At 37.3% G+C, this 19,937-nt stretch overlaps 1 protein-coding gene across 3 annotated transcripts in view; it reads right to left on the bottom strand.

Moving 5' to 3' along the window:
• Positions 1–1,162: 1,162 nt before the first annotated feature.
• The window catches only part of UBXN2A (UBX domain protein 2A), a 46,704-nt gene continuing 27,929 nt past the window's right edge, over positions 1,163–19,937 (bottom strand). Inside the window, exons 4-8 of one of the 3 annotated variants that reach the window (XR_013811307.1) lie at positions 15,592–15,698; positions 12,319–12,456; positions 10,990–11,148; positions 8,059–8,275; positions 7,915–7,993 (exon numbers count right to left, since the gene is read on the bottom strand). Coding sequence is in view for 2 of the 3 variants with exons in the window: in XM_079721518.1 (XP_079577644.1) it covers positions 8,218–8,275; positions 10,990–11,148; positions 12,319–12,456; positions 15,592–15,698 (462 nt within the window). In the remaining variant the exon portion in view is untranslated. Of the gene's footprint in view, positions 1,246–7,896; positions 8,276–10,989; positions 11,149–12,318; positions 12,457–15,591; positions 15,699–19,937 lie in introns of those variants that run through there. The other 2 variants (XM_079721519.1, XM_079721518.1) reach the window with 2 other exon arrangements.

Here is a 19,937-nt window from a genome sequence, read left to right on the forward strand (position 1 = left end):
AAGAAAGGGAAGGGGTCACATCACATACAAAATTAACTGAAAACCCATCACAGACGTACGTGTAAAGGCTAAAACTATAAAACTCTTAGCAGAAAGCAGGAGCATATCTTCATAATCTTGGGTTAGACAAATGTTTCTTAGATAGGACGCCACAAGCATAAGTTGGACTACATCTAAATGAAAAACTTTGTGTTGTAACCTATGCAACCAGTGAAAAGACAACCCACAGAATGCGAGGAATGTTTGCAAATCATAAGGATTTGTTCTGGAATATATAAAGAACTCAAAACTGAACAGTAAGAAGATAGCCCAATTAAAAATTCGGTGAAGGATCCGAATAGATATTTCTCCAAGATAGACAAATGGGCAATAAGCACAGGAAAAGATACTCATGTCATTAGGGAAATGCAAAACTACAAGATACCACTCCACTAGGAGGGCTATAATTATATAAAAAGACAGTAACAAGGCTGGGGAGAATGTGGAAAATCATACATTGCTAGTGGGCATGTAAACTGTGCCGGTGCTTTGGAGAAGTTTGGCAGTTCTTCAAAAGTTAAGTATGAAATTATATGACCCAGCATTTATTCCACTCCTGAGGAGGCAACAGAGATGAAAACATGATCACCCAACAACCTGAACACAAATGTTCATAGCAGCACTATTTTTAATAGCTAAAAAGTGGAAACAACCCAAATGTCCATCAACTAATGGCTATTTAGGTTAGCAATAGTCATACAATGGACTATTATTCAGCAATAAAAACGACATGGATGAACCTTAAAAACATTATGTTGTGAAAAAAGCCAGTCACAAAAGACCACATATTGTTGATTCCATTTACATGAAAATGTCCAAATAAATAAACCTATAGGAAGAATGTAGACTTGTGGCTGTCTAGAACTGAGGGTGGAGAAAGACTATTAATGGGGTTTCTTTTAGAGATAAAAATGTTCTAAAATCAGATTGTGATGGCTGCACAATCCTGTGAATATACTAAAAAAACACTGAGTTGTACACTTTAAATGGGTGAATTGTAAGGTATGTGAATTACATCTCAATAGCTTTTTTAAAAAAGGGAATGGATATGCTTCTACTGGATGAAATGATGAAATGCAAATGTGATGGCTGGTGCCAACAGGCTATCTGAAGACCTAAAGTTAACTGGTGCTGAGATCCGCAGATTAACAATACTGGAGTCATGACTTTTGATCTAGCAGCTCTGAACTGCTTCCCTCCGGACTTCTGCATGGGAAATAAAATAAAATGTATTCTGTAAGCCATTATTTTGGATTTCCTATTACAGCTAAATCTAACCCGAAAGTATACACTACCCAGTATAAAGCAAGTCATCCCATTTTCTATGCCTCAATTCCTTAATCTAGAAAATGGGTACCTTCAGTTTCCTTGATTGCAGCCCTAGCAAACAGTGCAAAGATAACTAGGTAATGCATGTGTTAAATATTTAATTTCTTGGAAACTAAACAAACTCAAGGTGAGTTTCTTTGGATAATTTATGTTTGAACACAACACTTTATATGCAATTTCAGCAGGTTTGGAAACACTTCACTTACGATACTTATACTGTGTTGCATGTACTACCACAATTTTACTTTTGAAGGGAAGTGGGCAACAGAAAAAAAACAAAAAACACCTCCCTCTCTTTTTTGCACAGAAATGTAACTAAAAGGCAGTTTTTTCCCTAACAGTTACTATTCTGCTTAAAGTGACAGTATATTCCTAATGCAATTTTTAAAGACAAATAGACTTCAATAAATAAAACAGGCCGACAATAATCAAGAAGCCTGCCTTTGGAAACAAAACTAAAGACTGATACACTTAAAAACATCTGAAAGGATGCACACCAATATGTTATTAGTGGTTATCTCTGAATGGTGGAATAACAGGTGAGCTAAAGATCATTTTAGCATAACTGTATAATTTTCTCCAATGAATATGAATTATCTGTGCAAAAAACATACATTTAAATCAAGTGACAAAGAGCCAAATATTAGTCTACTGAATAAGCCACTTCTATTTGAAGATTCAGTGTGATGAGCAATGTTTAAATTAAATGGTTTGTACTAAGAGCAAAGGGGTAAACCTTACTAAGGAGGCTTCATGCTAGTTCAACTAAGGACACAAAGGATGGTGTAAGAAGTAAACACAACCATTGAGTTAGTATTAAAAATATCACATTTTAACACTTCTGAGTACTAAATGAAAGTAACATTGGTTAAAGTACCTGGCAAACAGAAAGCACCTAATAAATGTTTGTTGATTCTCAAACTGAATGACTTTGCCAAATAAAAATGACAAACGCATCCATATGTAACTATTTCATAACAAACAAATGTAAATTATCTCACTGATCCTTTTAATGAACAGTAAGTATTTCATCTTTTTTTTTTTTTTTTTTTTTTTTTTTTTTTTTTTGCTGTAGGCGGGCCTCTCACTGTTGTGGCCTCTCCCCTTGCGGAGCACAGGCTCCGGACGCGCAGGCTCAGCGGCCATGGCTCACGGGCCTAGCCGCTCTGCGGCATGTGGGATCTTCCCAGACCGGGGCACGAACCCGTGTCCCCTGCATCGGCAGGCGGACTCTCAACCACTGCGCCACCAGGGAAGCCCAGTATTTCATCTTTAAGACAACAGTTCTTTAACCATTAGCAAGATTGCTTTCAAAATACTTCAAGGCACTGAAATAGATGCATACATAATTTCAACACAATTAAGTATAAAGAAAAGTATTCTGAATGACAGAAGTATATAAAATAAATAAGATCATCTTTATAACCTGGATAATGCATAGTAATTTAACCAATAAATTAGAATCTGTAAAATTAGATATGTACTTCTGCATATCACCCCCAACAATGGTTTTACACTGATTGATGCCACTTTTGAAACTACTTAGGTCAAACTGTATTCCACATCTAAGATGCTGGCTTTATTTTCAAGTTTGCCTTCCCTTGCTAAATTCGGTTTGTTTTCTAAAGTCAACATGTTTTGGGTATTCTACATATTTAACTAACAACTTTAGAATTTTAAACTTTAATGTAAAAAGCTTTATCAGATGGTTCTCACTTTAGAAAACCTTTAAGTATATCATCCACATTAATCAGAGTTTTCACAGTTACAAAAATGAGGGTTCTTGCTGATGGCAGGTCTTTCTCTACAGAACTTCTCACTGGGGTGTATTCTGCATGTACACACAAGAAAATCTCTAATGTGTCTTTTGGTTATTACTATAAACTGGAAAATCCACAAAGGAGGTCTTTTTATATGTACAAGAAAAATATTTCCAACAAGAAGCCCCTTTATAGAAATATATGGAGAATCAAAAATTGACTTATATTTATGCAAATGAAAATTATAAAATGCTTCATGATAGGCCTATGTGAAACATTTTCTTACAGATTCTTGAAAATATATTAACAATAACTTACGTTATATCTGATTTTACCATCCCCTCATTTTTTTAAGAATGCCATTATTTTTGTTTTACTAAAGAGACGACTCTACCACAGCCGTAAACGTTACAGACAATAAATATTTTCTATTATATATCTGTTCATTTCTGAGGGTATATGACAAAAGGTAAAGGCTCTCCTTTGTTCTCCCTCTCTTCCTGATAAAAAGACCTCTACCACCTAGAAGGCTGCGAGCTAGAAAAGGAAGCATTCTTAAAATGAACTTCAAACATAAGATATACCTTATAAATCAGGTCATCTAGTTATGTGTATATTTCCCTTTTGTTGTCCCTGAGCCTTTAATAAAAACCTCATTTAAATGTTGCAGCCTTGGGCCTCCCTGGTGGGGCAGTGGTTGAGAGTCCGCCTGCCGATGCAGGGGATACGGGTTCGTGCCCCGGTCCGGGAGGATCCCATATGCCGCGGAGCGGCTGGGCCCGTGAGCCATGGCCGCTGAGCCTGCGCATCCGGAGCCTGTGCTCCGCAACGGTAAAGGCCACAACAGTGAGAGGCCCGCAGACCGCAAAAAAAAAAAAAAAAAAAAAAATGTTGCAGCCTTGTCTCAGCTGTGCTTACAGAAGATAAAGCACAGGTTTATCTCATGATTAGTTCAGAATTAAAGGGTGGGAGGACAGTCTAAGAAGAAACTGGTGGATTACAATAAAATTTAAAGGTCTAACAGTCCGATTTCAGTTGAGTCTTGCACGGTCCATGATGCAGCACACAGGTTTTATTTTATTAGGGTGGAAGCTTAGTGCAGGATTTCCTGAAGACTGGTTCTCCTACTACATACCTAAGAATTACTTGGGATTAAAAATGTAGACATCTGGAACCCATCCCAAATACAATGAACCGTTAAAATGTGTGCGGTAGGTGGCAGGTAATAGGCATTCTGAAAAGCTTCCCAAGTGATTCTTACATATTAAGGCCTGAGAATCACTGCAAATCACTGCTTTTATAAGATTAGCTCTTGCAAGGGTTCTGCAAGGTCAAAACTATTTTCATAATTATACTAAGATGTTATTTGCTTTTTTCACTTTCTCATGAATGTACAGTAGCATTTACTATAGGCTACATGATGTGTGATACTGCAAAAGACATACAGAAGCAGATGAGATTCCATCTGTCTTCTTTAAATCAGACAGTAAAGATATTTCCAAAAAATGAAATACAATGCCACGTTTCTCACTAAATCTTTTTAAATTTTGGAAAATAGACACTTTTCATAAATATGTTCTTTATATTAACATGTTATTTTTAATGACTATTTTATAAGTTTTTATTTTAAATATTAGTATTTATAACCCACATAAGCAAAAGGTCTTGAGACCAAAAAGTTTGAGAACTGCTCTTTCCAGCAGACATCCAGCACCCTATGAACATTACTGCTGTTAGGCATGGCCACTTAGTGCCTTGGCACATTCAATGTATATTTCACTTTAAATATGATTCAATAGATCGTCTGCAAAAAGCTTCTTAAACTTATTGTCAGGCAAGGGGATTTAATCTGACAGGGAAATACTGAGTGTAGCCAGTTTTAGTTAAAAATCTAGCATGTTTGGGCTTCCCTGGTGGCGCAATAGTTGAGAGTCCGCCTGCCGATGCAGGGGACACGGGTTCGTGCCCCGGTCCGGGAAGATCCCACATGCCGCAGAGCGGCTGGGCCCGTGAGCCATGGCCGCTGAGCCAGCGCGTCCGGAGCCTGTGCTCCGTAGCGGGAGAGGCCACAACAGTGAGAGGCCCGCGTACCGCAAAAAAAAAAAAAAAAAATGTAGCATGTTTTCCTTAGTGACATCAGAATGTAATAAATAATCCTGTAATATATAAATGAGCTGTGTGATGTATGAAATAGAAAACCATACTTTACACGACGCATTTAAAAAATGTTAATTAGTAACATGACAACACTAGCATTAGATTCTACATGAGTGGTGGCAAACAAATGGTCCACTCCAAATGTTAACTAAGAACAAACCCCTAATTTAATTTTTTTTTTTTTTTTTTTTTTTGCGGTACGCGGGCCTCTCACTGTTGTGGTCTCTCCCGTTGCGGAGCACAGGCTCCGGACGCGCAGGCTCAGCGGCCATGGCTCACGGGCCCAGCCGCTCCGCGGCATGTGGGATCTTCCCGGACCAGGGCACGAACCCGTGTCCCCTGCATCGGCAGGCGGACTCTCAACCACTGTGCCACCACGGAAGCCCCCAAATTCCTAATTTTTGAAAGAAAATAAAGTAGGGGATAAACTGCGGTTCCTAGAGAAAAAAGAATTCTTTTAAATTTATACGTTTCGAAAATGTTGAAATGTATGTCAGCAGATTGATACTGACTTATACTAAGCTACACAATTTTATTCTTAAATGAAAATACATCCCAGATACTGTTGCCAAGTTAATATTTGAGTGTATCTTACCATTAGATAATGCTAATTGAGAACACTTCTGAGGTTGAGGCATAGCTGTGGTGAAAGCAGTTCCTTCCAGCCTTTTGATTGTATCTCAGATATAAAAAAATTGCATTGATGTTTTTAACCTGCCATGTATGATTTTTTAATGTATTGCTATTTAAAAAAATCTGAGACAGCTAACATTTAAACAAATCACTGCTGTTTGGGAATGATGTTTGAATGAAAGATGCTATGAACATATTTGCTAATTTATGCCGTATTAAGATTTTAAATGATATAGTTATTTAATATATCTTACGTTAAATAACTGGTATTTGAAAATAAGTCTATTTTTCTTTCTGAGTAGCCTTCTGGGAAAAGTTCACTGAATATAGTTTCCAGTCATAGTTTATTTTCCTAACTTGTACTTATTTTAAAATCTTCTCATCAGGAGGGAGTTAAATAGTGCAAAGCCCAGCAAATCTGACTTCCCCCTCATTTTGGTGTGCATGTCCACTTATGACCATCATTTTTCTGGAAACTTTCCACTTAGTGTATCAAAAATCAATGTTATGAAAGTCCTTTAAAAGGTTCAGCGGTTTTTTTGAGTCTTTGAATGATTACAGCATTCTGTAAATTGGCTTCTTCCAGTGTGAGTGTTTCATCTAGTAATTTGAGGAAAGGAAGAGCTGTTGCCAGGGAAAAGGGAGGACTTCTTTGAGATCCTTGGTATTTTTCGATGAAGTCTTTGATGTGGCTTACCCTGCAAAATAGCACAAACTATTAATATAATTTTATGAAGACCTGAATTAGTTAATTTAAGGTAATAACTTGTAATGGTACCTGGCTATGTTAATACAGAATAATCAAATTATGATGATGTAAGTACTCACTTGGGCTACCTTTTAAAGGTTCACCCCTGATAATAGTCAGGAATTACTATTCCTTATCTTAGATGTGACAAGGGTATTATAGTTACATTTTGAGTCTCTATTTTTTAGAAACACACTCTGAAATATCTACCTATGAAACTATATGAAGTCTGGGATTTGCTTAACATAGTTCAGTGGGAACTGAGTGATGATGGATCATTATATCCTCTCTTTGCTTTTGCATATGCCTGAAAGTTTCTATAACAGAAAAATCTATATATCTTGCTCTGAATGGATCAGAAATGGTCCAACCAGTAATCCTACACAGACACAGGCTGTATCTCTTCAATACCACGTCAGGCTGTGCTTCAAATCTAGTTAAGAAAATTCTTATCTTTACCCAGTGCAGGTAGATTTTCAGTTAGTATAATGAACACTATAGTGTAATATAATCACTGCAGTCTTTTTTTTTTTTTAATAACAGTGATTTTAAAATATTTATTTATTTATTTTTGGCTGCATTTGATCTTCGTTGCTGCACGCGGGCTTTCTTTAGTTGCGGCAAGCGGGGGCTACTCTTCGTTGCACTGCACGTGCTTCTCATTGCGGTGGCTTGTCTTTGTTACAGAGCATGGGCTCTAGGTGTGTGGGCTTCAGTAGTTGTGGCACATGGGCTCAGTAGTTGTGGCTCGCAGGCTCTAGAGTGCAGGGTCAGTAGTTGTGGTGCACGGGCTTCGTTGCTCTGCGGCATGTGGGATCTTCCCAGACCAGGTCTCAAACCCGTGTCCCCTGCATTGGCAGGCAGATTCTTAACCACTGCGCCACCAGGGAAGTCCTCCCAATCACTGCAATCTTGAAGGTGGCTCAAAGTTATGTTCATGTAAGTATATGCGTGTGTATTTAGAAAGGTAAAGTACGTATACAGTTCATCGAAATTAAGAGGCCACTGGGAGTTCCCTGGTGGCCTAGTGGTTAGGATTCCGGGCTTTCACTGCCATGGCCTGGGTTCAATCCCTGGTCGGGGAACCGTGAATCTGCAAGCCAGGCGGCACGGCCAAAAAAACCCCCCTGAGATGCCACTGATTCTAAGACTTGTCATTTTATATACTACTAAAATTGTAAAAAAATCCAGATTATGACAAAATAGTTTCTTAAACACTAAGAATTTTTATATTTATTGAAAGAGCACTTTTAACTAATTTTCACACAAACATTCATCAAATCACTTTCTTCCATAATAAGATTAGAATAAAATGGTTAAGTCATTCCTAACAGTTGAACGTTATTCAGACTCAGATCCTTCAAATCACTTCTGATTCAGTCATTGATGTACATGTTTTTCCATATAATACTCCTTTCTGTATCATCGGGTGTGTTGATGATACAGCAGTACTTTGAAAAGTTCTCCACTACTGTCTCTGGGATGATCTTTCATCGAGCTGACACTTGTTCTGCATGCTTTGAGGCAGATGCCAAGGCAAAGTCAATTGTGTCATGACTGCCATATGGCCAACAAGAAATTATAAGGATGCATCCCCATTTCAGAGATGCTAAAATGTGAAAAAATGTGCAAACAAGAATTAATGAAATATGACATCATCAAAGACAGAATTTTCCCATTCAATCAAATTCACCAGTTGCCACCCTGTTAATCTGTGCAGGTTACCAAAAAAATCAAGAAAATGGTCACTTGTATTTATTTGGGTACCAACAATTGGATAACGAAAGGCTAAAGCTTATGGCAAAGAATATAAATTAAAAAAAACCCAATAAAGATTAAAGGAACTGTGCAGTAAAAAATAAAAATGTGTACTGTGATCTCTACAATACTACTACAAGAATAAAGAAATGCCAATCTAAAAAGCTATGAGAGGATAAAATATAGTACTCATTAGGCTCAAAAAGAGGCAAGAAAGGAGGAATGAAGAATAAAAAGACATGGGGTAAAGAGAAAACAAAAAGCAAGATGGTAGCCTTGGGCTTCCCTGGTGGCGCAGTGGTTGAGAGTCCGCCTGCCGATGCAGGGGACACGGGTTCGTGCCCCGGTCTGGGAGGATCCCACATGCCGCGGAGCGGCTGGGCCCGTGAGCCATGGCTGCTGAGCCTGCGCGTCCGGAGCCTGTGCTTCGCAACGGGAGAGGCCACAACAATGAGAGGTCCACATACCGGAAAAAAAAAAAAAAAAAAAAAAAAAAAAAGATGGTAGCCTTAAACCTAACTAGTTCAGGATATTATACAACATTACAAAAACTGGACTAAACAGTCCAATTAAAATACAAAGCTTGCTTAATTATCACTTAATAAATACCGTTGGCCAGTCAAAGGTTTTTAAATGCTTCAAGTCATTCAGGGAAAAAAAATGGTAGGTAACTAATTGTTATTGAAAATGCCAGAAGTATTTTTCTAGACAAAGAAGTTGGGATTAAAATATTTTATTTCCCTAAAAAGAAACAAACCTGAGTTGTAGAGAACAAACTTATGGTTACCAATGGGGGAAGGGTAGGGTGAGACGAACTGGGAGAGTGGGATTGACATATATACGCTACTATGTATAAAATAGATAATAATGAGAACCTACTGGCATACAGGCCAGATATGAGAGGGAGTTGTGGTGGCCCAGATCAGGGAATCCGAGTCCAGGTTGGGTGAAGAGGACATCTGTACAGGAAAGCGGCCCATCTTCCTGGTGTCAGAGTCTGACCAGCAGGAGGAGGGCGCCCATGTAGAGGAAGGCAGGTGGGGACGGTTGCAGTATGAGCAGGGTTAGGAGTGTGTCCACACAGAAGAGGTGTTCAGTGCAGAGTGTCAGAAGCCAAGATGGGTTAGGAATATAGGAGAGGTGGTACACAGCAGGCTGTCTCAAGCAGAATAAAAAGAGCATTCATACAGAGGAGGGGCCAACTGCAGTGTGTCAGAACCAGAAAGAGGTGGAAAGTGACCACTCATGGGGGAAGATAGGCAGCACTGACTGCCAGAGCCCAGGAAGGCAAACAGGTCATTGGCATGATGTGATGTGTCAAGAGACCCAGCAGGAAGAGGGAGGCTTCCAGGCTGGGGAGGAGGCAGCAGTAGAAGAAGGAGACTGGTTACATGTAGGAGAACTGATCAATAAATAAATATATTGGGGGCTTTCCTGGTGGCGCAGAGGTTAAGACTCTGTGCTCCCAATGAAGGGGGCCCAGGTTCAATTCCTGGTCAGGGAACTAGGTCACACATGCATACCACAACTAAGAGTTCACACGCCACAACTAAGGAGCCCTCAAGCCGCAACTAAGGAGCCCGCCTGCTGCAACTAAGATCCAGCGCAACCAATAAATAAATAAATATGTTTTAAAAAAATAATAAATATATTGAGAATAACTGGAGCCAGGTTTCTCACTGAAGGAAGTTAAACTGAAGAAAGTGAAGAAGTTAATTACAAATATGGAAAGGGGAAAACTAGAATAAACCCTGTGGTGGTGGATTGAAATTAGAGCTATCTATGTGAACTCATGGTTTTCGCTACGCAAAGATATAGAAATACATTTGTCAATGTGTGTTAGTTTGTGTATATATATGCATATGTGTATGTATGTAGAGACACCTGTAGCTCTTTCCACGCAGAGGGCCTGGAATGGTGGCAATAAGTATACCTAGTAACCAGATCCTCAATACCCTTGGCCACTAAAAAGAACCAGGGCTTCTTAGAAAACGTACAGAATGAACCTGAAAAAATATTTTGTGCCAATAAACAAGAAAATGCTCAAAGGATGATGGGAAGATGTAAAAAGTTTAAAGGAGGTCCCAGGGACTTGGAAACCTATATACAATATGTTCCTACTTTAATTAAAATGAAAAAACATTTTAAGACGAGATAAAAGACTGGAAAAATCCATCAAACTAGTAGTAGTGATTATCTCTGGGTGACGGAATTTAACTTGATTTCAATTTCTTTCAGTACTTTCCTGTATTATCATTCCTTTTCTACAATTAACAGAAAAATACACACATAATGCTAATGATCAACTTAAAAACATACTAAAAATAATTCTTTCAAAATTATGTATCTAGGTAAACAGGAAAACTAATGAAATGATAATCCATAAAACAGACTGAAAATACTTCATTAATGTCCAAGAATTTCCATTGTCATGAAACATTATGCTTAGAGAACTATTTATTAAGATCCTTAGTTCTTAAAAATAGCTGTTGACTGACCTGAAAAGAAGAAATACAATTAAAACTTAGGGAACAAATCAGACAAATAATGAAATGGAAGACTCACCTATGAGAAATGTTAAATTTCTGGACAATCCTTTTCCCATTGGCTAACCAGATCTGTATATTAGTGATGGGTTCCAGAGTGTTTAGTGGGACAGTAGACAACCTATTTTTATTCTCAACTTCAATAGTCTTCGCTTTAGAAACAATTTTTGGTGTAGCACTAAGAAAATCCAGACAACAAGTCAGATGCATGTTTTTCATTAAGCAGAACTTTATCATTAAACAATTACTATAAAAACTTTACAGTAAGTATAGCTTTTCGGAAGATTTTGGCTAGTCACAGCTGTTCCCTAACACAAAAAGATATTAGTATCAGTTATATCCATCATACATGATGATCATAGGAATCTAATAAAATTATGCACATCTAAGTAATTTGTAAGCTTGTGGACTGTTATGTAAGTATACCTGAAGAGTGTACTTATGTATTTGAATCGTGCCTTAGAGAACAATTTTATAGTGCTGACAGATCCATGGACTTTACCTTTACCTACTCCCCAGGTTAAAATTTCTAAAAGAAATGATAAGTTCTCTGTAGAGAACAGCCCTTGGGTTATAAAGGAAATGAAAGGAAACAAAGTATTCCCTCATCACTCTGAAAGTCACATTGGGATATTTTTACATGTGTGGATGAATATGCATTTATATACCTTACCAATCTTCATAATTAATATATGAGAATTCATAAAAATGAAAGCAATCCTATATTTAACCTCTTTGCATATTCTGCCATAGGCATAATTAGATAAGATGAATACTGCAAAGTCTGAGAATATTGGGCTGGTCAAAAAGTTCGTTCGGGTTTTTTGGAAGAGCTTATGGAAAACCCGAATGAACTTCTTGGCCAACCCAATAATTAAAAGCTCTGATACTAACTTTATCAGGCATTATTTCACTTTTATTACCTCAAAATTCAGATACTGATCAGAGGACACAATGCTGAAGGCATTGGTAACTATAATACAGAACCTTATATCCAAAAGCTAGCCTATGTACTCTGTGACATTAATGGCAAAGCTCAAGTGGTGGGTGCAAGGGAGAAAAAATGATTTATCCACCCAATTTTGCCCAACATCCTCATTAAGCCAGGCACTTTTGATCGGACAAAACCAAAGAAGCCGCCATGACTTTTTAGTATAGTGCCAGCATATGTTAATTTACACTAAGGTGAATATGACTTAGAAGTTCTCATAAAAGTTAACATGAAAAATGTCATTTCCAATGGGAGAAATGATAACTCTATATGTGTGGTCTACATAGTAAAATAATGACAAGCTGAATATTAGTCAAACCTCTGCTTATGGAAATTACACATCATGACCCTACTCACCTTCCCAGTCTGTGACCCTGTCCTGAGAAGGGCTGGAACACAGGCTTCGTTGACATACATACTTCATTTTTCTTATCTTCAACCTTAACATCGACCTCCTCTTTATCAAAAACTCCCTGTAATTCTAAAGGTAATTCCCTTGGAAAGTAAAGAAAGAAAGTGATAAAGCCCCTAATATGTTTTTTCTTTCTCTGAAAAACATACTGTGCATGTAAAAAGAATAGAAAAATATACAGAAATAAGAGGCATATATATTCTATACAATAAAAACTAAATGTATTTAAAATAATACAGTTAGAGAAAAATCAAGCTCTTATTTCATTCTTTAAAATGAAAATATAGCTACAGGCTCGTTCTAGAAAAACAAGACATAAAAAAATGTAAACACATGTAGACTTAAGAAAGAAAATGACAGCCCCCTCCCCCCAAAGTGACAGTCTTTATAATTCCACTCTCACTCTAATAAAAAACTTTGCGGTGTATCTCCTAAATTTTCTCTCTCTATATAGTAAAATTCCACATAATAATTACATTTTTTCCAAAGATGGTATCATTCTATGCACAGTATTCTGTATTTTGCAAACTGCTTTAAAAAAAAAAAAAGCAATATACCACAGAAATCTTCTCATGTTAGTATATGGATATATATCATTCATTTTTACCACATGCACATTGTTATTCTGTATAAAGTAGATCAAATGGTACAAACATATAAAATACTCTTTTCATCTTTTTCTTACTGATTTGTAAGAAATATGTATATATTCCATTTACAGGATATATGTGAAACAAGTATTCCCAGTTTGGCATTTGATTTTATATAATCAAATTTATCTTCTTATATTGCTTCTGGGATTCATGCCAACTATAGCTATATGCAACAACATGGATGAATATCCCAAAAAAATAAGTTGAGTAGACACAAAAAATAAACACATTGCATTTACATAGAGTTCAAAAAAACAGATAAAATGAAAAAATTATAAAGAAAAGCAAAAAACCATAAAGCAAAGCAAAGACCAACTTACTACTGAAGTTAAGATAGTATTACTTCTGTGATATTACTACAAATAATGTGTAATTTAATCTTATCATGAGGACGAAGTCAGATAAATCTGAATTGAGAGACATTCTACATAATTTGGGCCCATAATCTTCAAGTGTCAAGGTCATTAAAAACAGACAAAAACAAAAACTGAGAAACTGTTCCCTCCTGAAGGAGACTAAAGAGACATGACATTTACAAGCAATGTGTAATTCTGAATTGGATGCTTTTGCTATGAAGGATAATATTAAGATAAAAAGTGAAACTTGAATACATTCTGAGGAATAATTGGTAATAATATTATACATCAATAGATGGTTGTATTGTGGTTACATAGGAAAATATATTTCCTTTTTAATAAAAATACAAACTAAAGTATTCAGGATGATGGGGCATCACTTTAGCAACTTACTCTCAAATGCTTTTAGAGAAGTTCTTTGTACCACACTTGCAACTTTTGTATTAGTTTGAAAAAGATTCCAAATTAATTATATTATACAATATAGAGCCATTTAAAATCTGTATATACGTTGTACATATACATACATACAGACCTATATGTGTATGTATATATTAAAAATTGGTTAGATGTAGAATACTATCAACTCTTCTGAAATAAAAACTGACCAAAATAAGTACATTACACCATTAAATTGATGTTACACATAAAATCATGTGCTAAGGACAGTGCCATAGGACAGATATTAATTTTGTGTATCTTTTTAGGAAAGCAAGAGCATGAATATGAGCATCAATTGCAGAAAGAATGTTCATGCTTTTTATTCATTAATTTTCTTTCTATCAATCTATCATGAAAGAGTAATCGGAGGTTCTGTTAGAACTTTAATTATAAGAAAACATAGGAGTAAGGGACTTCCCTGGTGGTCCAGCGGTTAAGACTCTGCGCTCCCAATGCAGGGGACCCAGGTTCGATCCCTGGTCAGGGAACTAGATCCCACATGCCAAAACTAAAAGATCCCACATGCTGCAACTAAAGAACCAGCATGTATCAACTAAAGATCGCACGTGCTGCCACTAAAGATCCCACATGCTGCAACTAGGACCTGGCGCAGCCAAATAAATAAAATAAATAAATATTTAAAAAACAAAGAAAAGAAAAGGAAAACATAGGAGTAAAATCTTCAAGGCCCTGTGGCCTGTGTGCCACAACTACTGAGCCCACATGCGACAACTACTGAGCCTGAGCTCTAGAACCCGTGAGCCACAACTACTGAGCACGCGTGGCATAACTACTGAAGCCCACGTGCCTAGAGCTTGTGCTGCGCAACAAGAGAAGCCACCACAATGACAAGCCCATGCACTGCAATGAAGAGTAGCTCCCAGTCGCCGCAACTAGAGAAAGCTGAGCACAGCAAGGAAGACCCAAAAAAAAAAAAAAAAAAAGACACGTAGGGCTTCCCTGGTGGTGCAGTGGTTGAGAGTCCGCCTGCTGATGCAGGGGACAGAGGTTCGTGCCCCAGTCTGGGAAGATCCCACATGCCGCGGAGCGGCTGGGCCCGTGAGCCATGGCCGCTGAGCCTGCGTGTCCAGAGCCTGTGCTCCGCGACGGGAGAGGCCACAACAGTGAGAGGCCCGCGTACCGCAAAAAAGAAAAAAAAAAAAAGTGAGTTAATTTAAGTCAGCTATTGGTTGGTCAGAATTCCAATTCCTGACCCTTCAAAATTACACCTGTGGTTCTTTTAAGAAAACTCATCTTATGAAAAAATCTGAATTTATAAAAGAAAAAGTGTCTTTGAATGCACAGGAACATGTGAACAACATTAAAAAGAATCTTCTAAATGAAATATATCTAAAATATTCTTCTTGGACTTCCCTGGTGCAGTGGTTAAGAATCCGCCTGCCAATGCAGGGGACACGGGTTCGAGCCCTGGTCCGGGAAGATCCCACATGCCGTGGAGCAACTAAGCCCATGCGCCACGACTACTCAGCCTGCGCTCTAGAGGCCTCGAGACACAACTACTGAGCCCGCGTGCCACAACTACTGAAGGCCACGCACATTGAGCCCGTGCTCCGCAACAAGAGAAGCTACCGCAGTGAGAAGCCCACGCACTGCAACAAAGAGTAGCCCCCACTCTCCACAACTAGAGAAAGCCCGTGGGCAGCAATGATGACCCAACACAGCCAAAAATAAATTAATTAATTTAAAATAAATAAATAAATAAATAAATAAATAAATAAATATCCCTCTATTTACAAAGACTGCTTACCCTTTTTTGATGGAGTTCAGAAACTGCTGACTTGCACCATCAGAATAACTTCTGAAATCATCATTGACTGTGAATCCATTTTTCCATAATTTTATACTTACATCTGCCTGCAAAGCAGTAAGAAACAAGATGCATCATGTTAATAAATGAAGTGTACTAATAAACTAAAAGCCCCTTGAAACTTTCTTCTATCAGTGTATATTTTCTGTATCAATCTTTTCTTTAAAATAGAGATATAACTGACATATAACCTTGTATTAGTCTTAGGTATACAACATAATGGTTTGATATATATATCTATTGCAAGATGATTACAGAATAAGTGTAGTTAACATCCACCACCGCACACAGCTACAAATTTTTTAAATATACCATTCTTAACAGCAAGCTTCAAATGTAAAATATCAAAAATTATAATGTATACATAAAATAGGGTTCATAATGAATAATATTTTAAAATAATTCATTAATAATCTTCTTTAAGAGAGGTCATTTGCAAAAATATTCTGTGCCCTATCTAAGAGGACACTAAAGCTTTCTGGCCAGAACAGACTTCTCAACAGTTTAGAGAATGACTCTGAAATGACTTGAATATTAAGAATAATAAAGGGGGGAAAAAACTATGAGTAATTAATGGCTATTCCTTCAAATATAAACTATCAGTGTTACTGTTATCAATATTTCATCTCTCAACATCTTGTGGATCATCTCCTAAGAACATTATTTATTCACTCATTGAATCAAAGAAGTCACTGTACAAATACAGAAAGGTTCAGAAATACAGTAGGATGCAGGGATGCTTCAGGCTGAACACAGAAGGACTTATAAAAAACCATTTAAGAAAATAGACTATTAGAGGCCTTCCCTTGTCTCTAGCATTTATTCATTCAGCATATGTTTATTGAGTGCCTAATATGTAACAGACACTCCACTAAGATGTTAGGGAAAACAATCACAATAATGATAGCATATATTATTAGCCTGCCTGCCTATCTATCTGTCTGTCTGTCTATGTACTTATCTGGGAGAGCACTTGTGTGTACACTTACATGTACCAAACACTGTTTAAAGTACTTTCCCTACATGTATTTATTTAATCCTCCTAAAATCCACACAAGGTGGGTATTATTATCCTTTTTATAGATGGGAAATTAGAAACACAAAAGATTAATTAAATTGCCCAATATCACATAGTCAGTAAGGGTGGAGCTGGGGTTGGAATCCATACTCTTAACCACTATATTATATTACCTCTTTTTGTTTACCTATAACCAAACTGCCAAGACTCTGCTCTCATGGTACTCACAGAAAAGAATGAGAACTAAAAAAATTGTACAAATGAACTTACTTACACAAAAGAAATAGAGTCACACATGTAGGAAACAAACTTATGGTTACCAAGGGGGAAAGTGGCAGGGAGGGATAAATTGGGAGATTGGAATTAACACATATATAAAACAGACACCTAATAAGGACCTGCAGTATAGCACAGGGAATTCTACTCAACACTCTATAATAACCTATACAGGAAAAGAATCTAAAAAAGAGTGGATATATGTATATGAGTAACTGACTCACTTCGCTGTACAGCAGAAACTAATACAACATTGTAAATCAACTATACTCCAATAAAAATTAATTTAAAAAAAAGAAAAGAATGAGAACAAAACAAATAGGAAAAGAGTACATAAAGGTACTGAGGAGGGGAATTCCCTAGCAGTCCAGTGGTTAGGACCGGTACTTTCACTGCTGAGGGCCCGGGGTTCAATCCCTGGTCAAGGAACTATCCCACAACGTGCATGGGCCCAAAAAAAAAAAAAAAAAAAGACACTGAGGAACACAGAAGAAACTTAAAAACAAAAATGCAAACACGATAATTAATAAACTTATATGAGAGGATGTTTGAACGGGAGTAGAAGGGAATATTCAGGGAGCAAAAGAGCTCTTAGAAACTTAAAATGGAGATGAAACAAAAGGATTGAATATAAGGTGGAAGAAATAGTACAATTAAAATAGAACAAAACAACCACGAGGTGGAAAACAGGAGAAACAATAAGAGACTCAGTCCAAGAGATCCATTATCTAAGTAAAAATACTCTAGAGAGACAGGAAACAGAGGGGAGCAAAATATCGAGAAGCAACATGAGAAAATGTCCTAGAAGAGTAAACTACAAGTTTCTGTATTGAATGAATGAAAAAGAATCTATACCAAGGCCCATCAGAACATGAGGAGGTTAAAGAAAAGATTCTAATAGGTTGCAGGGAGCAAAAACATGTCACACACACAGGCTCAGATGCCAAAACAGCAATCTATCAATCATGTGTGAAGGCAGAATAAAGGCAAATTCAGGTGCGCAAGGTTTTAAGCCATCCATTTCCCACGCACTCTTTTTACCCGCACTTTCTGCATAAAACACCTCAAGACTGGCTTCATAAAAGTGGAAACATACAGGGTAGGGGTTGGGAGAGGCACAGAATTCAGTGCACCAGAAGTGAGAGGAGAGATAAATAAAGTGCTCAGGATCATAGATTCCAGGGCAGCAGCAGTGTAACTCCCCTAGAGGACATCGGAGAAAGAAGGGCTTCACCACAGTTGTCCTTCAGAAAAAATTAAACTGGTAAAATTATCTAATATGTTCAAACATACTGGAAAAAGATACAGCCTTCTATCAGAGTTCAGGGATAAATTAATGACAGCCACAAAGAAAATAAAGGCAATATGGAAGGGAAAAAACTACTAATTCTAGTGAAAATTTAAAAGGCAGTCAGGAAAAGAACTATCATCACACACTATATGACTCAGTGATGCTGGACAGTATTTACAAAGTCATAAAGATATAAACAATGATAATTGATTTAATCCCAAATTATGATATAATTATGTTAGTCAAATGAGAGGAGGTGGTTTGGGGATGAGGGGAAGGAAGAATAAGAGCTAAATTCTCATTTTCTATTTTAAAAAAGTCAAGACATAATTTGAAAAAACTAAAAAATCAAGAACTATCATTTTTAGTATATTCTTACAAATACAGTCTTTGTACAAGAAGAAATAGTTAAGACTACCTCTGGGTAGTGATTACCTCTGGGAATTAGATATCATGGCCATGGAGGAACCGGGCTGCTATTTTTCAACCTAAGCCCTTCAGACTTCAGTCTGAAGAACTAAAGAACTCTCTTCGAGCTCTCAATGCAGGGGGTCCGGATTCGATCCCTGGTCAGGGAACTAGACCTCACATGCGTGTCGCAACTAAGAGTTTGCATGCCAGAGCTCAGGAGCCCGCCTGCCTCAACTAAGACACAGTGCAACCAAATTAAATAAATAAAAAATATATTTTAAAAAAATTTTAAGGCAAAGTAGAGTAAAGGGATCTCTTTAATGTCTGACTTCGAAAAGCCAGCTAGATTCTCATAATTGCTGCTGCCTTCAGTCCGCTGTGATATGGCATTTTGATTGAAGTACATTAAAAAAACCAAAAATCAAGCCTCAAACAGATATGTAGTTGCAAAAAGCATTTTAATAGCTTTTCCAAGATACTACCTCAAAATGTAGTAAGTGGTAGTATCTCAAAAGTTAGTTGAGGGCTTCCCTCGTGGTGCAGTGGTTGAGAGTCCGCCTGCTGATGCAGGGGACACAGGTTCGTGCCCCAGTCTGGGAAGATCCCACATGCCGCGGAGCGGCTAGGCCCGTGAGCCATGGCTGCTGGGCCTGTGCGTCCGGAGCCTGTGCTCCGCAACGGGAGAGGCCACAACAGTGAGAGGCCCGTGTACCGCAAAAAAAAAAAAAAAAAAAAAAAAAATTTAGTTGAAAATATCACATGATAACACATATGTAGAATCTAAAAAAATGATACAAGTGAATATATTTACAAAACAGAAACAGACTCATAGATATAGAAAACAAACTTATGGCTACTGAAGGGGAAAGGTGGGGTGAGGGATAAATTAGGAGTTTGGGATTAACAGATAAACACTACTACATATAAAATAGATAAACAACAAGGGCCTCCTGCATAGCACAGAGAACTTATATTCACTATCTTGTAATAACCTATAATGAAAAAGAATTTGAAAAAAATATATAACACATATATTTTATATATATTATATATATCATATATATTTTTATATACATTATATATATTATATATATTATATATATATAAAAAAACTGAATCACTTTGCTGTACATCTGAAACTAACACAACTTTTTTCTTTTTTTGGCCATGCCGCGTGGCTTGTGGGATCTTAGCTCCCCAGCGAGGGACTGAACCTGTTCCCTCAGCAGGGAAAGCTCAGAGTCCTAACCACTGGACGGCCAGGGAATTTCTTAACACAACATTTTAAAT

This window comes from Hyperoodon ampullatus (genome assembly GCF_949752795.1).
Source record: "Hyperoodon ampullatus genome assembly, chromosome: 15".
NCBI lineage: Eukaryota > Metazoa > Chordata > Mammalia > Artiodactyla > Ziphiidae > Hyperoodon > Hyperoodon ampullatus.